General features: G+C 40.0%; 1 protein-coding gene across 4 annotated transcripts in view; it reads left to right on the plus strand.

The window, feature by feature from the left end:
- Positions 1-19,898, plus strand: part of Hr4 (nuclear hormone receptor 4) — a 370,802-nt gene that overhangs the window by 305,369 nt on the left and 45,535 nt on the right. The window contains exon 1 of one of the 4 annotated variants that reach the window (XM_074137733.1): positions 737-1,120. The exons of the other annotated variants lie outside the window; for them this stretch is intronic. Within the exon in view, the coding sequence (XP_073993834.1) occupies positions 1,054-1,120 (67 nt within the window). The 5' untranslated portion in view covers positions 737-1,053. Of the gene's footprint in view, positions 1-736; positions 1,121-19,898 lie in introns of those variants that run through there. 4 annotated transcript variants of the gene reach the window in all.

The raw sequence follows: 19,898 nt of genomic DNA on the forward strand, positions 1-19,898 counted from the left end.
TTCCTAAAAACTATCTTCTTTTGGGACTCAGATCTTAAAAAGGATATTTTTCCGTTGGCTACTAAATCAAAAATTTGTTACAAATGCAGTATTTGACCTTATCAAAGTTAGAGAAACTTAAAATGAACATTTATTAATGTTAAAGATTCAGATAGACAATTTTGGAACAAAGAGATTCTGAACTGTGAAACTCAATAACTAACGTTTTCTCCAGGACAAAATACGTACAGTTTGTAATTTTGGTGGTTCAGTTGTTTTAGCTAAAGTGAAAATTTTTCCACAAAATTGTAATCCAATCAAATATTTTTATTGACCAAAATTTCAAAAAGTATTTTCATTAATTTGAATTTAATTAAATAGATTGCAGCTACTACACGGACAGATATAATATTTAGTCATTGTTTTCGATTAGATAATTTATCCCTGATTTATGAATATATAATATTCGTAATAAATACACAATATTTAATGATTGTTTTTAATTGATACAAATTATCTTTTTGGGAAGTAAAATAATAAAATATTATCATTCTGCATAAAAATAAGTGTTCATCAACTAAGAAGGAAGTGCATGTTTGAAAATCATTGTAATGCACAGATAAACGTCATAAACAGGAAGTGGGCAAAGAGAAAGATAATGACGTCAAGCTAGCCAGTTCGATACACACTGAGTCAGTGTTTGTACGGGTAGGAGTAGAAGGGATTTAAAAAAAGAAATAACGCCGTGTATCTCCAAGCTATATGAGCCGAATGGTCGCGAACAATATAGCGGCACCCGCTTTAGTGTGTGTTGAACTGGGCGCGTGAGAAGTTACTGCAAGGTAGTCGTGTCCCCGTGGTGGGGATACGCTGGCTCAGGTCAGTTCGCCGTTCGACTTGGTCATGTACTGTTGTTGTTAGTGTTCTTGTTCCACAGTGCATATGTGTGTGATTAAAAGAGATATTGTCGTTTGTAAACAGAAAGTCACTACACTATTTAGAGGTGGGGTTAATAACCACCTTAGTACACTTGTAAAGGTGTTCAAACATTAAACGAGATGGCACCCATCGAACATGTTCCATCAGTTATACCCATTTGTGTATTTAACTCCAACTTCTTGCACCGCATACCTTTTTACAGGTAATTTTTTTGTTTTTCTTTTTATTTATTCTATTGCACTTATGTTTAATTATTGTTTTCTCTTAATCATTCTTAAAAATGTCCTCCATTGTTTACACAATTAAACAAATAGGAATTTAATCGTTATTTTATGTTAACAAGACGTAAACAAGCAGTCACGTTTTGTTTATTTGAAAAACATAAAATTACTATATCCATGAGCAAACAAAATCTTCCATACTATTTGCTACGGTTGGATTTTTATTAAATTTGTTCTTATTTATTATAACCTACTTTAAGAATTTTATAAATATTATATAAGTCGTTAATTTTTTTAATAATATATATTTGCATTTTGCTGGGAATGGCTGATGCTAATCATATACAATAATTAGATTTGAATTGTATGTAGTGCATGAGGAGAATGTATTGACGATGCTGATTCACAAACGAGCGGATAAGGTACTAGCTATTTTTGCTGATCTAAGCTAGAGCTAACTTTATAAAATGAATTATTTCATTTTCCTTTCTAATTTAAATGGTCACTTTATCTAGGAACTTAGGATTTGAGATTACCTCGGATGCTTGTGAATTTAAACGTTCCTATGTTGTCGACAATATTTGCGATCAAATAAATATTTAAATATGATGTAAAATAATTTTTAAAAATTTACGTGAAAAATAATTTCATTATTAGAGAGTGTGATTTTGACATTGATTTGAGTATTTTTATAAATATTCAATCATTATTAGTAAAAGTGATTAGGTCTACAGAGCTTTTTTAAATTCAGGCATGATTTTTAAATTTCTGTTTGTATCTTGGTAGGATTTTCGTTTATCAACAGAGGGAATGCATTATTTTAAAAACGGAAGCAGAAGAAGGTCAAAATCACTTTAACCAATTAGATGAGTTAATCCCAGTTAGATAATGAATGAAAATCATGCTTATTATGGCGTTTGCTTAAATTGAGAGGTTATTTGTTTTTGGTCAGTATCTTGGAAACATCATTTCAGGTGATTTGTAAAGCAGTGGATTTGGTAGAAATTTATACTTCCGTTTATGTTTTCGTTCTATAAGATCCTGGAAGTCGTAGGGATTGTTTTTATCTTTGTAGGCTTTCTGAAAGTTTTGGTTCAAATTTGGTTCAAATGAAAGATTAGTTCAAGCATAACATTTCGCCATCGCATTGCAATCAAATAATTATTTTCAATAACGTTGTTAGCCGTGTTCACCTTTATTGCATATTAATAAAAAACACAGACAAAACAAATAAAGGCTAATCATTTTTTAAAATTTATTCTTCTGTTTTGAAGGCCCAATCAAAAGGTGTAAGAGGTATCGGTCATTGAACTTGGGCCAAATTAACTCCTCTAGCTGAAGGTTACATTTCTTCCGGTTTGAAGAAGGTAACGGTTGGGTTGTTTCGTTGCTTGTGGTATCAGGTCATTGCCGGTTGCTTTTTTAATGCTATTCTTTATATCGCAGTTTTGTTATTATTTCTATTTTAATTTGTTTTAACTTTTATTATTATTTTTATGCTTTTAATTTTAAGTGCTCCAACCAATATGTCACGTCAGGGGCGCTCGGACCCTTCTCCGTGCCAGTTTGCATTGCGTGTCTGTTTGTATCAGTGCTAAAAGCAAGTGTCCATCACCGGGCTTAAGAGTGCATCTGGGTTTTTTGGGCGCGACCAACGTCATTATTATATCGGGGTATATGGTCATATGATTTTTTATTAGATCTCTTGTACATTCGCTCGTGCCAGGTAAAAGATCCTGCAGTATCCCACCACGATGTTTTAAAAAAACATCCAGGAACTGTAGGGAAGTTTGTGGAAGAGATAATGGAGCTTACTGTTAGGGGTAGCTACTTCCTGGAACCTGCTCACCTATTCCTTCCATGGCGCTCCCTAAGTATTTGAAGGGTTCCTCAAGCCTCCTAGGTAGGATATAGTACCTTTCCAACTCCTAGTAACTAACCAGGCTCTTCCAAAAACTGCAAGATGAACGGAGAGTCCTCAGTATAGGATAGAAACTCCCTGTACACCCACGCCACTCCCTACCATTGCATCCAAGATGATCTCTCAGAATGAAGGGAGCCCTAACTCTTCTAAAAAGTTCTAAGAAGAGAGAGAAGCTGGTAGTCTGGTGCAATAACCGCTGGAGTCCTGCGACTCTTTCCCTACACACCTTTGACAGATTTTCCAAAGTTGGTCCCGAAGCTGAAGATTTGGAGGTATTTAGTGAAAAGAGCTGTCTGAGATATCCAAATGCTCTCTTTCTTTCCCCAAGAGATCTTTCCCAGATTTTCTGAGGATGACTTCCTTCACCCAATTTTTAGCCACAGAGTGAGCGACTATGAGATAAGGATTAATCCAATTTGTCTATAGGCAAGTCTAGAAATCGTCTCTGTTGGCTCACTCCTAGAAGAAGTTGTCGGAGGTAGGAATCTTATTTCACCCTTTCCAACAGCGTTGCCTTGACTTGTGACTCTTAATAAATGGCATTTACGAACAAAATTCTCGTACAAAATTCTTCCTTTTATTCATAATATTTAGTAATTGAGGTTTCAGTGCAGTCAAAAACTTTTTATTAATTGATGGTCGAAGGAAAATATAATTTTATGGGGAATTCAAGAAACTCAAGGTGAAAGATATAAGTGGTAGAGGTAACGGTCACCGCTTTAATAAATGATGAACTGAGTGATTTCAGATAAAGTAAGTCTAAAGTATAAAAAGGCATGGCAAATCAAACGATGTGCCCAGGTGTGTGTGTTTAGAACTGATTCATGAATAAAAAAAAACATGGAGTTTTGAAGCATTCTGGTTGCTTCAAAGATATTAAAATACAAGTCACCTTGGATTTCCCTAAAAAGGTCCCTAATTGAAAATAGAAAAAATATAACCTTAGTATATATGTATGCCAGAAAACAAGGTAAACAAGTGAAAATTGTAGTTAGAAGGAAACCATATTTCTGCCCAAGAATTGGAAGCTACACGGCCTTCGGTTACCAACATGGAGGCTGACAAAGAAAAAGGATTTGTTCATTGCTGTGAATGTTCATACTCGTACTTTGCTCGTTTGTAACATTATATTGTGTAATTTGTATGTAGAGGGCATAACTCCTTTAGATAAATAAATGAAATTGATGTTCAAAGAAATCTGGAGCGACATTCACAAATATTTATCTTTTTACAATATTTCACGGTTCAAGCAATAAATCTTCCTCGGATATTCTCAAAACTCGGACTTCATTGCCATCACTTTAGTACAGGAGATATCTGAATAAGAGCGTTTGAACCCGTAATTTCTTTTCGCTTCGGGGCTTCATGTGAACTGTGAACTAAGTGAGACCCTTTATCTTATTGAAATTTGTAATGAATACACTCTTAATTTTCAGAAATAAAAAAAAAAGAAAAAAGAAAACTGTAACGATACAAATAATAAAACGATGTAATATTTATTCATGACAATTAAATATTTAATTAATTATAATATGAATTACCTCACACTATTATTCTAAAACAGGACGAGGTACTTTCATGATTAAAGCAATTGGGACGATAATATTATCAGCTAAATTTTATTAAATGTTCCGCTTGCTGTATTTGTACTTATTTTGCCTTTAATTTTTAATTAAAAATGAAAGAGAACTGCTTAAAAGTAAACTGTTGGACTTTCACGGAATTCGCCAACTTATGGTATTAAATGTCTTTTATAAATACAAAAGTTAAGGCTTTAATTATTTTGATACGTCAAAATTGGTTTATTTAGGCGATGCAATGCATTTCGCACAATTATTGTAATGAATTCCTGTTTTAAAATTTCTGAAACATAATGATGAAGCCATTAAGAGAAAGATGTGCATGAAACCGTTATTTTTGGTAGTGCAATATCTACGATACAAGTAGTAGAACTACTAGTGAATCTGCTTTTATAATTCCAAAAAAGATTTCGTCAGCTTGATGATAAAGAAAGACCACAGAATTTCTATTTGAGAAACCGAATGTTGATTTTGCTTTTAGAGGTATGTAGGCCAGCCGCTGACTCTTCCTTATTCTCACTTACTTGAGCAATGATTCTATGCGCACACACACACACACACACACACACACATTCACACACACTTACGCACACACACTCACAGAGAGATATGACCAATAAACTATTTGACATAAGCTAAAGTAACGATAGCCAATCTTACCATTAAGCAGAATAGATTCACAGGATAAATTCTTTAATAAATTATTTAATAACATCAATTACGGCAGGGCCGTAGACGAGAAGACTCGCAGGTCAACAAGAGGTAACACAGGGTTTTCCAAACAGTTTTGTCCTTGTCTTACTTCCAGCAAGTCCCAACTCAGAATGAATCAAAAATAAATAAAATCCTTTTTTTTCCAAATAAAATACACAGCTGTAACCATAAGCATAGCAACTAGTTCCAGTGCCCCGTTACATTATCCCCCCCTTTGAAGAAAAGTGGACTCCACTTTTCAAGCCTCGGGGAGGTTGTCGACTCTGCCGCTCCTACCGCGTGCTGGTCCACTCCTGATTCCACTCCGCATGGGCAGCCGACCCTTGAATATTCCTGGCCCAAGTCTTCGCAGTGGATGACATGTAGGTGTGTCCCGTTGGTGAGCAAGTTTCCCCATCTTGGAACCTTTGGAGAAGCTATCGCTCCACGGCTACTCTTGTTCTACCATTTGAATGGTCCTGCGCGCTCTGTCGCTGCTCTCCCGATTCAATTCTTCACGCCACTCGCCCTTTCGGTTACGTTTTCGGAATTGAGCCTCTGCCTTCCTTTATGGCGCCTACGTCTGTCGACTCCGCGAGGCACTCTTCAGCTCAATAATCTCTTCTGCTCCGAGACACTCCTGTTTTAAATGGCTGGCAGATTAGGAACCTAGGCTGGATTCCTGAGTTGCCAAGACCTCTCTTTGCTGGTATTCCGCTCGAGAAACATTCCCTTTCATCTTGGTTTATGGGTCCTCTCATTTCCGCCACGGCCATTTCTCCGTCCACTCCCCTACCGGCCTCACATGCCTATCCATATCAATACTAATTCTTTGGCTTTTGCTCCATACGCTTATTCAAATAGTTTTGGGGCCAATCAGGGTGATTGATAAGAGAATGGAGTCTAGTAGTTATTCCTCATTCATCTACATTCATCTATGCGCTCTCGACGACGTCTCGGCCGTAGATTGACTCTAACCTCCCAAGGAATGTTGTGGTTAGATTCCTGTTCGCTCTCTTGACCACGTAACAAATAAGGAGACCTTGGGGGTTCTGTTGGACCCCACTGTCCGGATGTTGGGTGCCACGATGAATCTGCTTCTCCCACCGTGGACTCGGGACTCTCGGAAGCGTCCTCCCCTCCCTCTTCCACCGCCTCACTCTGTGTGGATGGTGCTAGGGAAACTCTGAGAGGGGTTTCACTCAAGTCTTCTCCCAGCCCTTGCCCATTATCCGCCTGAGGAGTACTGCCTGAGGTGGCCGTCTCCTCCGAAACTCCTGAGGGGTGAACCGCGTCATTTGCTTGCCCCCTACCATAGTCTCCTCTGGCTTCATAGGCAGGCTTGAGCCGGTTGGCATGCACCACATATCGACCCCCTGAACTCAAAACCAATTCATAGTCGCAGGGAGAGATTTTTGCACTTATCTCATGTGGTCCCGACCAAGGTTTATAAAATTTTTTCGCCTGACCTTGTGGTATGGCCGGCTCCAATAAATACACTTTGTCGCCTACGTGAAATACCCGGTCCTTTTTCCCCGAGTCATAAGAACGGGTCCACGACTCTCGGGCTTTAGTCTCGATTTCTTTGGCCTGGGCATACGCCGCGGAGAGCCTCTCCTTTAATTGCGTCACATACTCCTCCACAGATGCCGCCTGTTGCTGCCTCGTATATGGGAAATCAAACGGCATTTCAAAGTCTCGCCCATATAACAGATAATGAGGAGTAAACCCTGTTGATGAATGAACAGTGGAGCGGTACGCCATCACAACAAATGGCACCCATCGATCCCAATTCCGGCCATCTTTTCTAACAAAGTGGGAGAGAGATTCGATGAGTGTCCGATGCATACGCTCCACTATTCCATTGCTCTGGGGATGGTAGGCGGTGGTCTGTAGCTTCTTTATGTGCAGCACGTGGCAGACTGCTTTAAACAAATGGGATAGGAAATTTGTACCTCTATCGGTCAGAACCTGACGAGGAGCCCCATGTCTCAGAATAATATTATGGACAAATGCCCGGGCAGTCTCTTCAGCCGTTTGCGTTCTCATCGGGACCACCTCTGCGTACCGAGTGAAATGATCGACCATAGTAAGAAGGTAGCGGTTTCCCATGCTACTTAGAGGGCACTCCACTACGTCCAGGGAGACCAACTCGAAGGGATAAGTAGCTCCAGCTACTCGGCCCAGTGGTACTGCTAATCCACTTGGTGTCTTACGTTCATTACAAGAGTGGCAACTTTTGACGTATAGCTCAACATCTCTAGCCATCTCGGGCCAAAAAAAATTCTCCTTGATACGAGTTAAAGTCCTCTCTATACCGGGATGGCCGGACCAGGGCGCGTCATGATGGACTTTGATTATATGAATCCGCTGTTTGGCTGGTACCATTATACGCCACTGGGTTCTCTGAGCTTTACTATCTGTCCAGTATAACAACCCGGATTCGTGAACATATGTTTTCTCTGGCCAGGACTTCCTAGTTTGGCTACACCAGCGATCTTTGGATTGCTCTTTCACGAACCGGTCGCTTTCCCCCGTACCCCACCAGATTTCGTTTACCGACTCTGGCTCGAAAGCAGAAGCGACCCTTCGGCTCAATCCGTCAGCGTTAAGGTGTTTAATCCCGGGCCTATGTTCTACGTCATACACGAACTCGGATAATCTTAGAGACCACCGTGTCAATTTCGCGGAAGGGTCTTTCAGGCTCAGCATCCACTTTAAAGCAGCATGGTCTGTGACGAGTTTGAATTTTCGACCCAAAAGATAACAGCGGAATTGTGTTGTGGCCCAGACCACTGCTAGCAGTTCTCTTTCCGTGGTGGAATACCTTTGCTCAGCTGGAGTTAGTTGACGGCTAGCATACGCCACTGGTCTTTCTTGCCCTTCACATAGTTGGGAGAGAACTGCTCCTAACGCTATCCCCGAAGCGTCAGTCGCTAATATAAAGCTGTCTCTAAAATCTGGGTATACTAGTACTGACGAGGAGCACAGTGTTCTCTTCAAAACCTCAAACGCAGACTGCTCCTCCTTGCCCCAGGTGAACATCACATCCTTCTTAAGTAATGAGGTAAGTGGTTGAGCAAGGTCCGCAAACCCCTTTATAAAGCGGCGGTAATATCCCGCAAGACCCAAAAAACTCTTTACCTCTTTTGCCGAGGTAGGAGTAGGATAAGAGTTGATGGCCACCAATTTGCTAGGATCTGGTTTTACGCCTTCAGCAGATACAACATGTCCCAAGTACTGCACCTCCCGCTGTGCGAAAGCACACTTCCCTAGATTAGCTTTCAACCCCGCACGCTCTAAGAGATGCAATACATTACCCAATCGGCGACAGTGTTCTTCGAGGGTGGGACTGTAGATAATTATATCGTCCATGTAGACCAGACACTCCTCCCCTTTGATTTCCGCCAATAATTGGTCCATTAAACGTTGAAACGTCGCTGGCGCGTTAACCAGACCAAAAGCCATCCGTTTATACTCAAAATGGCCCCCTATAGTTGTAAAAGCTGTTTTTTCGCAGTCCTCTGGGTGGATAGGGATCTGGTGATAACCACTGGCCAAATCGATTGTTGAAAAGTACCTGCTTCTACCCAAGTTCTCCAACGTTTCCGTTATTAGTGGTAGTGGGTAGGAGTCTATTTTAGTGATTTTGTTAAGTCCCCTAAAATCAGTACAGAAACGGTATTTACAAGTGCCGTCCCCACTTTTCTTTGGTACCAACACAATCGGGGCAGACCATGGGCTTGTTGACGGTGCAATTACCCCCTTGTCTAGCATTTCACGGAGATGTTCTTCCACAATGGGCCTCTGATTATAGGGAACCCGGTAGGGACGCTTGATAACGGGACCTTCCTCTGTTGTTTTAATTCTGTGATACACAGGTAACTTGCACCCTTCTGGCCCAGGCTCCAGAAAGATTCGTATGTACGAGCGTAGCACTTGCATCAATTTATCGCGGTCTCCCTCGGCCAAATGGCTTAACTTCCCTTCCCACTCGGCTTCCACTTTTCCCTCCGGGACCACTTTCTGTTCCACGGCACCAACCATCTCCGCTTGAGATGATGCGCTATCTAAGTTTATCCTCTCCGCAGTGGCTACCCACTGTCCTTTCCCCACATTCACATCTGACCCAGTCAGGTTTATTACTCTTACCCAAACCCGGCGGCCTTCAGCCCGGTTTAGACTTCTCGCTATCCTCAAGCCCCCCTCGATTGACCCCAAGGGCTCTAAAAGAATGTCCCCTTCCAGGTCGTGGGCTATTTTACCCTCTACTAAGCATTCGCTGTGACCCGGTATCTTCTGACATCGTGCTACCTTCACTCCGAGCTCACTTAACCTGCCCTCTCGAGGCCAGTTAGGGTCCCTCCCCTTACTCCCCTGCTTATCCCTACCGTAGGACGATGCTTCCTCCTTGCAGCCATTCTCCACCATAGCTACGGAAGGGTTCCTTGGTTTAATTGTGATCTGACCTCGGCCAGCGTCTACAACCAACCCTAGTTTCTTCATTAAGTCCCAACCCATTAGACCGTCCCCGCGAGTGGCTACCTCGGCGATCACAAAGGTGTGGTTCACCCGGCTCCCCTCTACAAGGAACTCCAGCTCTTGTTCACCCATAATGGGTACCGAACTCCCCGTAACTCCTGTTGCTTTTATACGGGACTGCTTGACTACCAATTCCGGAATCGCTTGTTTTAAAATGGAAATTTCTGAACCGCTGTCAACAAGTAATTCCAACCGGCGCTTTCCTGTGAACACAGGTATTGTTACTCCCTTAGACTTCCCCGTTGCCACACTTGGCACCAGGACAGGGGCCCTTGTTTCTAACGGGCGTTCGACGTTGGGCCATCGGTCGAGCCCTCCGCTTTTGGGTGCCAGTTTTCCTCCGTAGAACAAGTTCTGCCTTTTGTTAAGGTAGCTCGTCGAGCACAATCCCGTGCGTAGTGTCCGAATTGGCCACAGACAAAACAGACGGTCTCCTTTTTTGAGGGCCCAGCCTCAATGCGTGGATTACTCCACCCAAAGCTTCTTCTTCCTCTCCGACCACATGACTTCGCAAAATGACCCGGTCTCCCACAAAGGAAGCATACGCCTCCAGATCGTTGAGGCTCAACTGCTGTCTTCCCTTCTAGACCCGAAGTTCCTCGCAATGCCCCTATTTCCCGTGGAGAAATTGACGGCACTTTCACTTGCTCAATACGCGAAGCCCGAGCCACCGCTTCCTGAAACGTTTTCGGGGGGTCGTATTGTAGCTGCCGACTTGGCTCCCCTTTTAGCCCTTTTATATAGGCAGCCATAAGGATTCTTTCGAGCTGAGCTCTAGCCCAACCCGCTTCCTCCACTGACGCCTTGACAGGCAATGTTTTTCCACCAACATGCCGACACCTATCTGCAAACTGACGCGCATCTTCCCCCGACAGCTGTTCAAGAGAGTTAAGTTCCAATAGCCTTTGCTCAGGCGTGGCCTCTCTCGCAAAGCGAGTTCTAATCACCTCAACCAGGTCAGTAAACGTCGCCGTGGGCAGCAATAACTCCGGTCGACAAGCCACACAATCCGCTGCAGCCCCTTTTAGTTTAAGGCGACATACCATAAGTTTATCCGCCTCTGACCACCCGCCTCTTTCGGCCACTAATGCAAAATTCTGCAAAAATTGATCAATAGGCCTATCTGATATGTCCCCACCCCAAGGCATGATTAGCGATTGTAGGGAAAGGTCTCGTTTAACCCCCCCTTCATCGGAGGAAAAGCTTGCTGCTTCCTTTTGGGAGCTCATCCTGCGAACTTCCTCTTTCAGCAGGTCTACCTCCTCCTTTAAAGCCTTTACGTCACCCATACTTCAGAGGTACTATTAATAAGAGTACGCGACGCTATTATTGCTACCGCAAACAGCTCGGTACGGGTTTCCAACGATACCCCACACCTGACACCAATGTAGGCCAGCCGCTGACTCTTCCTTATTCTCACTTACTTGAGCAATGATTCTATGCGCACACACACACACACACACACACACACATTCACACACACTTACGCACACACACTCACAGAGAGATATGACCAATAAACTATTTGACATAAGCTAAAGTAACGATAGCCAATCTTACCATTAAGCAGAATAGATTCACAGGATAAATTCTTTAATAAATTATTTAATAACATCAATTACGGCAGGGCCGTAGACGAGAAGACTCGCAGGTCAACAAGAGGTAACACAGGGTTTTCCAAACAGTTTTGTCCTTGTCTTACTTCCAGCAAGTCCCAACTCAGAATGAATCAAAAATAAATAAAATCCTTTTTTTTCCAAATAAAATACACAGCTGTAACCATAAGCATAGCAACTAGTTCCAGTGCCCCGTTACAGGTACGAGGGTCGTTTGAAAAGTCCGTGCAAAAATAAAAACTACTTAATTTTTTGGGGTAAACCTTTTTTATTTTTCAACATAGTCTCCTTTTAGGCTTATACACTTCGTCCAACGCTGCTCTAGTTTGTTGATCTCTTCCGAATAATAGGATTTGTACAAGTCTGAAAAATAGCCATTCGTTTCTGCAATCACCTCCTCGTTTGAATAAAATCTTTTTCCCGCCAGCCATTTCTTCATATTGGGGAAGAAATAGTAGTCCGAGGGAGCCAAGTCTGGAGAATAGGGGGGATGTGAAACGAGTTGGAACCCTATTTCCATTAATTTTGCGACCACAACTGCTGAGGTGTGAGCTGGTGCGTTGTCGTGATGGAAAAGGACTTTTTTGTGGGCCAATCGTGGGCGTTTTTCTTGCAGCTCGGTTTTCAAACGGTCCAATAACGATGAATAATATGCACCTGTAATAGTTTTACCCTTTTCCAGATAGTCGATGAGGATTATTCCTTGCGAATCCCAAAAGACAGTCGCCATAATCTTTCCGGCCGAAGGAACGGTCTTCGCCTTTTTTGGCGCAGATTCCCCCTTGGTAACCGATTGTTTAGATTGTTCTTTGGTCTCAGGAGTGTAGTGATGTATCCATGTTTCATCCACAGTGACGAAACGATGCTTAAAGTCCTGCGGATTCTTCTGGAACAGCTGCAAACCGTCCTTTGCAACACTTCACACGATTTCGTTTTTGGTCAAGCGTGAGCAATCGCGGCACCCATCTTGCGGATAGCTTTGTCATGTCCAAATGTTGATGCAAAATATTATGTACCCGTTCATTCGAGATGCCTACAGCACTAGCAATCTCACGCACCTTCACTCTTCTGTCATCCATCACCATATCATGGATTTTATCAATGATTTCTGGAGTAGTAACCTCAACAGGGCGTCCAGAACGTTCAGCGTCACTTGTGCCCATATGGCCACTCCGAAAATTTTGAAACCTCTTATAAACTGTTCTAATCGAAGGTGCAGAGTCACCATAATGTCTATCAAGCTTCTCTTTAGTCTCCTGAGGCGTTTTCCCTTTCATAAAGTAGTGTTTAATCAACACACGAAATTCTTTTTCGTCCATTTTTTGAAAATCACTCGACTTCCTCGATTCAAACGAATGCCAAACACAAAGAAATAGACCGATCTGGCTGAAACTTGGTGTGTGTTCTTCCAAGAGATGCTACTAATTAAACATAACTTCTATACGCGCCAGTGGTGCTATCTCTCTGACTTTGCACGGACTTTTCAAACGACCCTCGTATATATTGTGAATTGATAAATTAATTCACTTACTGACATTTTATTGTAGTAACAAGTAAATAGAAAAAACAAACTATTTTTTGGTTTACTTCAGCAACTCAGTTGCTGTTAAAGTTACTGAGTTGATTCATGGAAAAAAGTGTGCTGATGAACTGCGTAAAATTCCATTATCAAATGATACAGTTTGTAAAAGGATTACAGAAACTATTGAGGACTTGTTTCAACAATTAATGGAAAGAATTAAACAAAGCCCAAAATTTGCCATACAGCTTGTGTAATCTATAGACATTCAAGAATCAGCTCAATTGTCAGTATTTGTACGATATTGTCTTGATAACAGTGTATATCAGAGGTTCCCAATCTTTTTCGGTTTGCGGTTTTCTAAATAATCGGATTTTTTCCGCGGCGCCCTTAATACAGAAGATTTTTTTCTAAATTTTTGACTTTCTTGAAAAATTGGAAAACTTTCCTTTTAAAAAGCGATTACCCATTTAACAGGGAAAAATTAAAAACAGATACTTACTATTTTCCTTGGGATAATATAAAATATTTCAACTGTTTCGGTAATATCCATATGGAGACGGGACAACCACCATGTGGTTAGGTTAGTTGGAAAATAAATTAAACACGAATTTTAAATTCACAAACAATTTATTGAACGTCCATTGATGATTAACATTTATTAAAATTATTAATGGGATGGATGGGGCTTGATGTTCACTACACAACTTCTCAAATCAGCATTGGATATGGCTACCCTCATTTCTTGTTGGAATTTTGCCAGCATACACAATTGTTGGCGCAAAAATTCCAGAATTGGAAATTCTAAGAAAATTGCCGAATTTTTCGCGGCGCTCTGGGGAGCCGCGGCGCACACTTTGGGGAATCACTGCTGTATATGAAGATTTGCTATTTTGCTAGGCATTGCAAGGTCATACAACAAAGAAAGACATACTCTTAAAAGTGGATGATTTTTTTTTTAAAAAAAAAAGAGGGATTGGAATGGGGTAACTGCGTTGGTGTTTGTACTGATGGGGGTGCACCATGACAGGAAAACATGTTGGATTTGTAGAGAGACTTAATTTCTCAAGAAAAATTAGGAACGTTTTGGATTGGAGTCAAAAAAGAGTTTTCCAACAGTCCCTGACGTAGCATTGAAAGTTCTTTCTGCCATTTGCCACCACATACTTATGTCAACTTTAACCTCAATAAAAACAAAAAGTACCGTTCCTACATAAAAAATATTTTAAATGCTACGAGCGAGGCCTTCAATAACAAATATTTATCCCAGATTTAATTTTTTGTTTGAAGGTAAAAAAGCACATCCTTCTCATTAAATATAACTAAACGATTTTAATAAGAAACATTTTTATGATTTTTTATGCTTTTTATTTTTAAAAAGTGTTGATATTGATTTGATTTTTTAACTGCTTTTGTAATAATTATAATAATGATATGATAATAGTTGATAATTATTATCAATATTTTTCTAAATATATAAGCCTAAAATTAATATACCTACGTTTTTTTTATTTCTACAAACTTTAATTTTTTCCTGTTTAAAAAAATCTTGGATAAATTTAGCGGTGTTACAGTCTGATGTTTCACATATAAGCTTATATAAACAGTAATATCCAAAGATGACCTTAATCGACTTATAGCCTTACCATTGGGTGTTAGGATATAATGGGGTCGGCAAGAAATTATCACTTTAAAAAGAGGTCGCGGTCGCAAAAAAGTTTAAGAAACACTGTTTTAAAATGAAAATTCCTGGACAGCTTCACAAAACAAGAAGTTTTTTTTTTTTTTTTTTTTTACCTTTATTTAGATTTTTACCACTGCACAGAAATCAATGCAACAAGCAAAACAGATGGTCGATAATAGAGTGTGCTGATAGGCTAGGCCAACAAGCACACATTGACATGTCTGACATGAACGACGGCCATCCAGCGATAGCAGTCGTAATATGCCATAATAGCAGGAGAATCACGATTGTCACACTAGATAGCCGACGCTACATTCGCAGATGGTCGCGAGGCCACCGACGCCTCAACCGTCGTGGAGGATTAGTTGGGAGGGTGGAGGTTGAGAGGGCTTGGACTAAAGGATTCATGTGAGAGGATAGTTGGGAATGGAATTTTATGTAACGGGATTTGGCGAGGACAGAGACGAAGGGAATTTTAAGGTCATTGTGGGTAGTGTGGTTAGAGACGTAGAAAGGAGCATTGACTAGGGTACGAAGGATTTTGGATTGAAGGGATTGGATACGATGAAGGTTCGAGTGTTTGGCTGTCCCGTACAGTTCTATTCCGTATGTCCATATAGGGGCTAGTAATGTGTAGTACAGCTGTCTTTTGTTACGTAGCGTCAGTTTTGAACGTTTGTCTAGTAATTTTTTTAATAGTTCATATCTGTTATTTAACTCAGTTCGTTTTAGTCGAGTATGAGGATTCCAGGTTAGTCGCTTGTCGAGGTGAAGTCCAAGGTAACGTACTTTTGTAACGGTAGGAAGAGCAATATGGTTGAAATATATGGAAGGAAGGGTTTTCCGGTTTAGTGTGAAGACTATATGTTTGGATTTTTGTTGATTTACCTTAATTCTCCACTTTCGTAGCCAGGGTTCTAGGATATTAATATGGGATTGAAGATGGCGAGTTGCCATGACAGGATCATTGTCAGACGATAAAATGGCCGTGTCGTCAGCGAAGGTAAAGGTAGCAGTATTTGGATGCAGTGGAAGGTCAGCAGTGTAAATTGTATAGAGGAGGGGTGCGAGAATACTCCCTTGTAGGACACCGGCAAGAATAGGATATATAGGAGAAAAAGAAGTGCCTTGTACAACCATGAAATATCGATCAGCAAGGTATGATTTTAAGATGAGGTAGTAGGTTGAAGGAAGGATGCCCTTAAGTTTCCACAGAAGAAGTTAAGAGCAATTTGGTAAAGTTACTCATGATGCATTTTGTATGGTAAATATCCTAGCATGATGTTTTTGTCATACACGCTCTCAATTGTATTTGTCGCCTGAATGGATTAAGTCACAAAAGTGGCAGGAGGTTGTATTAGTTGTGAGTTAGATCAGCTCTGGTAAAGTTCAATATGCTATTAGGTGTCCAGAAACAATGTTCTTTTTTTAAAAAAAAAAATGCAAACGATAGGGTAGTTCTTGGTTGCAATTAATGCAGTAATAATTAGCAAAATTATCGCGGACTTCCCGTGTCAAATTGTTTGGCCATGGGAAAAAAAAACTTGTTTAAAAAAATAGAAATAAGAAAGCAACTTTAAATTGTGATCCACCGTTCAGGGTTCAGGCTGAATCAAGAGGTCATTCCATTGATTGTCACGGAGTGTACAAGGAACTTAAATCCTGCTAACTATATAGTGTATAGGTTTTATAAAAAAGTTAATTGAACATTATCTAGATATTATGTGCACAGAGTGAAGTATTTTAGTATTAAGCTTGCTATTTAAGTCTGACCTTAGCAATGTTAGCAAATAGGAAGGCTGAGATCCAGTTGTGTGTCCTTCGTCTAGCGATAGACTTCATAGTTATTCCTCTGCTCGACCTCCTTTACTCTTCTCACTCTCTCCTTTTATATGCCTCATAAAATTAAAAAACAAAGTATGATAATTAAATACAGATTTATTATGCTCTAATCACGACAAGGTCCAGTAGTAAAATAATATCGCAATCAAAAAACTTAAGAGATTTCGATTTAAAGTAATTCCACTCTACATTCCAAAGCTGTTCATAAGAATACAAAATAAAATGCTCCTATTTCTTTATTTGTAAGAATAATTCAAGCGCCAAAGCTTTTCTAAAGATGCTTGAAACAATATACTTACAAATTTGGGTATTTCGATATTCGCTACAAAAATTGAAAACTAGAAGTAAGAAACTCAATCTTAAAGTAAGGTTCGAATAGGAGTTCGGAACACTTTGCAATCAAAATCAGACATCATAAGTTCCCGATTTTCTTTATTTTTCTCGAAAATGATTTGGACATTATGTTTTATGTTGACAATTTATGTTGAAGAGATTGCGAATTAAAAAAAAAAAGATGCGTACCTGAGTGTGTTTCTTCTTGTAGCAGCTACTACTATAGCAAGCAGACCACTTTTCGGCTTTACGTGCCATCATTCTATCATTGAAATCTTCACGTTGGTTGCCGTAACGGCAATGGGTAACTTGATCTGCTAGGTGGTTTTATTTAATAGGGCTTCTTATAGAGATTTTGTGAGCATTTAGTAAATTGTCAGTAGTTGTGGTCCAAGTTGTTAAGAGTAAAATTAGTGTGAGTAAATGGTTAGACTGGAATAAAAATTCGCCTTTACAAAATTATTCGTTTGGACATTTATTGCCGCCAGGGCCTTATCTTGCCAAAGTTAACAAAACTTTAAGAACAGACTTCTCGCTTCTTTATTTTCTGCGAAATTTAAACATGTAGATGGTCATCAGGGCGGCCAAAAAACTGCTACCACTGGTGAAAACTTCAAGAATATATGCCCAATTCGTCATTGGATGATCGCTGAGAGATAGCTGACACTACAGGCATACCAGAAGAAGGGGTGCTGTACATTTGTGATCAAGAATTAAATCTGGAAAAGCTTTGTGCAAGATAAGGCCCTATTTTCTGACCAAAACAATGTTTGAACTTGTACTTTTTAAAATGATTCAACTGCAGTGATTCTTTTAGCCATTAAAGAGACGTAGAACCGACACTGTATATCAAAATCGAAACAGCCTCAAAGCTAAGGGTGGAGAAACGAATGGCTCAGTGCCAAAAACGAAGTTTATTTCATCTACCGGATACATCACAGCCACTACTTTCCTGAAGACAAAATGAATTCTTTTTTATTGATCATATTGAAAAGGGTAATATAATGAAGAATAATTATTTGGTCATAGAGGAAGGGAAAAGCCCTAAGGTATTCTCTGAGAGCCAAGAAGTACCATGTCTTTTGGATCAACTAGACGAAAAAAATTGTACCCTGGATTGTAAATCAAAATCTGCCCAAACAGCACACTGCAAGGCCATACATATATACAATAAGTAAATAGGAAGAATAAAAGACAAATGGATGCGTGAAGAGCAGGAGGAGAGAAACTACCCAGTGGTAGCACTCTCTACAGGAGAAGGATGACGTTTAGGTCTTCAGACTGCAAGGAAGTCGCAGGGCCACTGGTGATTCAGTCGGCGAGGAGGATTATTAGGGATGTCAGAGGAAGTGAGAGACAGTACAAGAGGATTGGAGCTAGTCGAGAGAGTAGTACGGAATTTTCGGTATTTAGTCTTGGCGAGTTGGTGTATGAAGGCAATGTTGAGGTCATTGTGAAGAGTGAGGTTAGTCACGTAGAAAGGAGCGTCAGCTATCTGTCGGAGGAGTTTTGAGTGAAATTTTTGTACCGTCCGTATGTTTGTAGGTTTGGCTGAACCCCATAGCTCTAGTCCGTAAGTCCACATAGGTTTGAAGATAGTACTGTTTATTAAGCGTTTGAGTTCAATGGGTAATTTGGAGCGTCGTCCAAGAAGTCGTTTGTCTATAAAGAGCTCAAGGTAGCGCACCAGATCTGTACAAGGAAAAGGAATGGTGTTGAAGAGGACAGGTGGACAGGAGCCCCGCCAGAGATTCTCAAATCTAAATAAATATATAGATGTGAACGGTTTGAGTTATGAAGAGGTTATAGCGGTTAGATATTTTGTATTTCTTCTAGAATCGCATTTCAGAATAACGTTAGACTAAATCCAGTGAAATAGGGTTCTGTAAAAAAAATAGAAGCATTGTTTAACTGAACTACACGTTCTTTCTCTGACAGGCCGAGTTGTTTTCTCCTTGCTCTCGAAATCGACACATTTTCTCCCAACAATGGTTTTTTTTCTCTTCTCAGAACGCTCAGTGCCCTTCCCACAAAATTACTAATTCAGGCAATAAGGAAGTGTGAATGTGTCACCAAACGAGAAATGTAATATTATTCCATATTGTCACTAGAGCATACTTTATGCCAAGATTTTCGCTTCTCGAACTGTATTATACCGGACCAAGACACTTGTCCAACATCACGAGTTTCTGGTGAATCCTCAATGACCTAAAGTTCACTTTGGTAGAGTAAAATGGGAAAATCGGTTAGGGCAACTTTATTGTATCGTTCAATTAATGATTAAAAATCAAGAGATTGTTTACTTAACAGAAAGTAAGGGATATGAATAAATAAATTTTTGGAAGAACTAGAAACTAAGGTTGCGGGGTGGTCGTCGGCGAGGAATCATGACGTGCACATGGCTTGGGAGACTGGTTTATTCTTAGCTAATTGCTGGCTGAATCAAGTCATCGGAACTGCTAAACTGCGGAAGTCATAAACCCCCTTCTCTCTTCCGGAAATAATCTAAGGTTATTTTCCTTTCATTCTTGAACATATTTAAGGTTGCGCATTAAAAAAAAAATATATATTTCAAATTAAAATTAAAACATGGTTATTATTTGAACGTTTTTACTTTTAAGAAAAACAAAACCTGGTTTAAACACTCGCACGACGTATTCTTTAGACTTTTCGAATTTCCCTTAAGTAGAAAAATAAAATAAATAAATATGACAGTAAAGAATAGAGGAACAAAATTTGTAAAAATTACGAAATTTATAGAAAATCAAAGAAGCCATTGTCAAGAATGTCTCGTAAGAGTTGAAATCCATTCAGTAAGTTGTACTTACGGTAATGTAATTGCCTTTGAACACGAAATTTTATCTTCGTATCCTCTTTAAAATAATATTAAATATTTTACTAAACGCAGGATCGTATTAAAAAGAAATTTAGAAATATGATGGCGATCCCGCTCTCTTAAGAAATGCCGTTAATCCAATAATTCTGGAAGTAAGTTTCCAATGAAACGCTGTAGAGTGCGACGTGTG

This window comes from Rhodnius prolixus, unplaced genomic scaffold (assembly GCF_049639745.1).
Source record: "Rhodnius prolixus isolate KJV_2025 unplaced genomic scaffold, Rpr scaffold_1, whole genome shotgun sequence".
Classification (NCBI taxonomy): Eukaryota; Metazoa; Arthropoda; class Insecta; order Hemiptera; family Reduviidae; genus Rhodnius; species Rhodnius prolixus.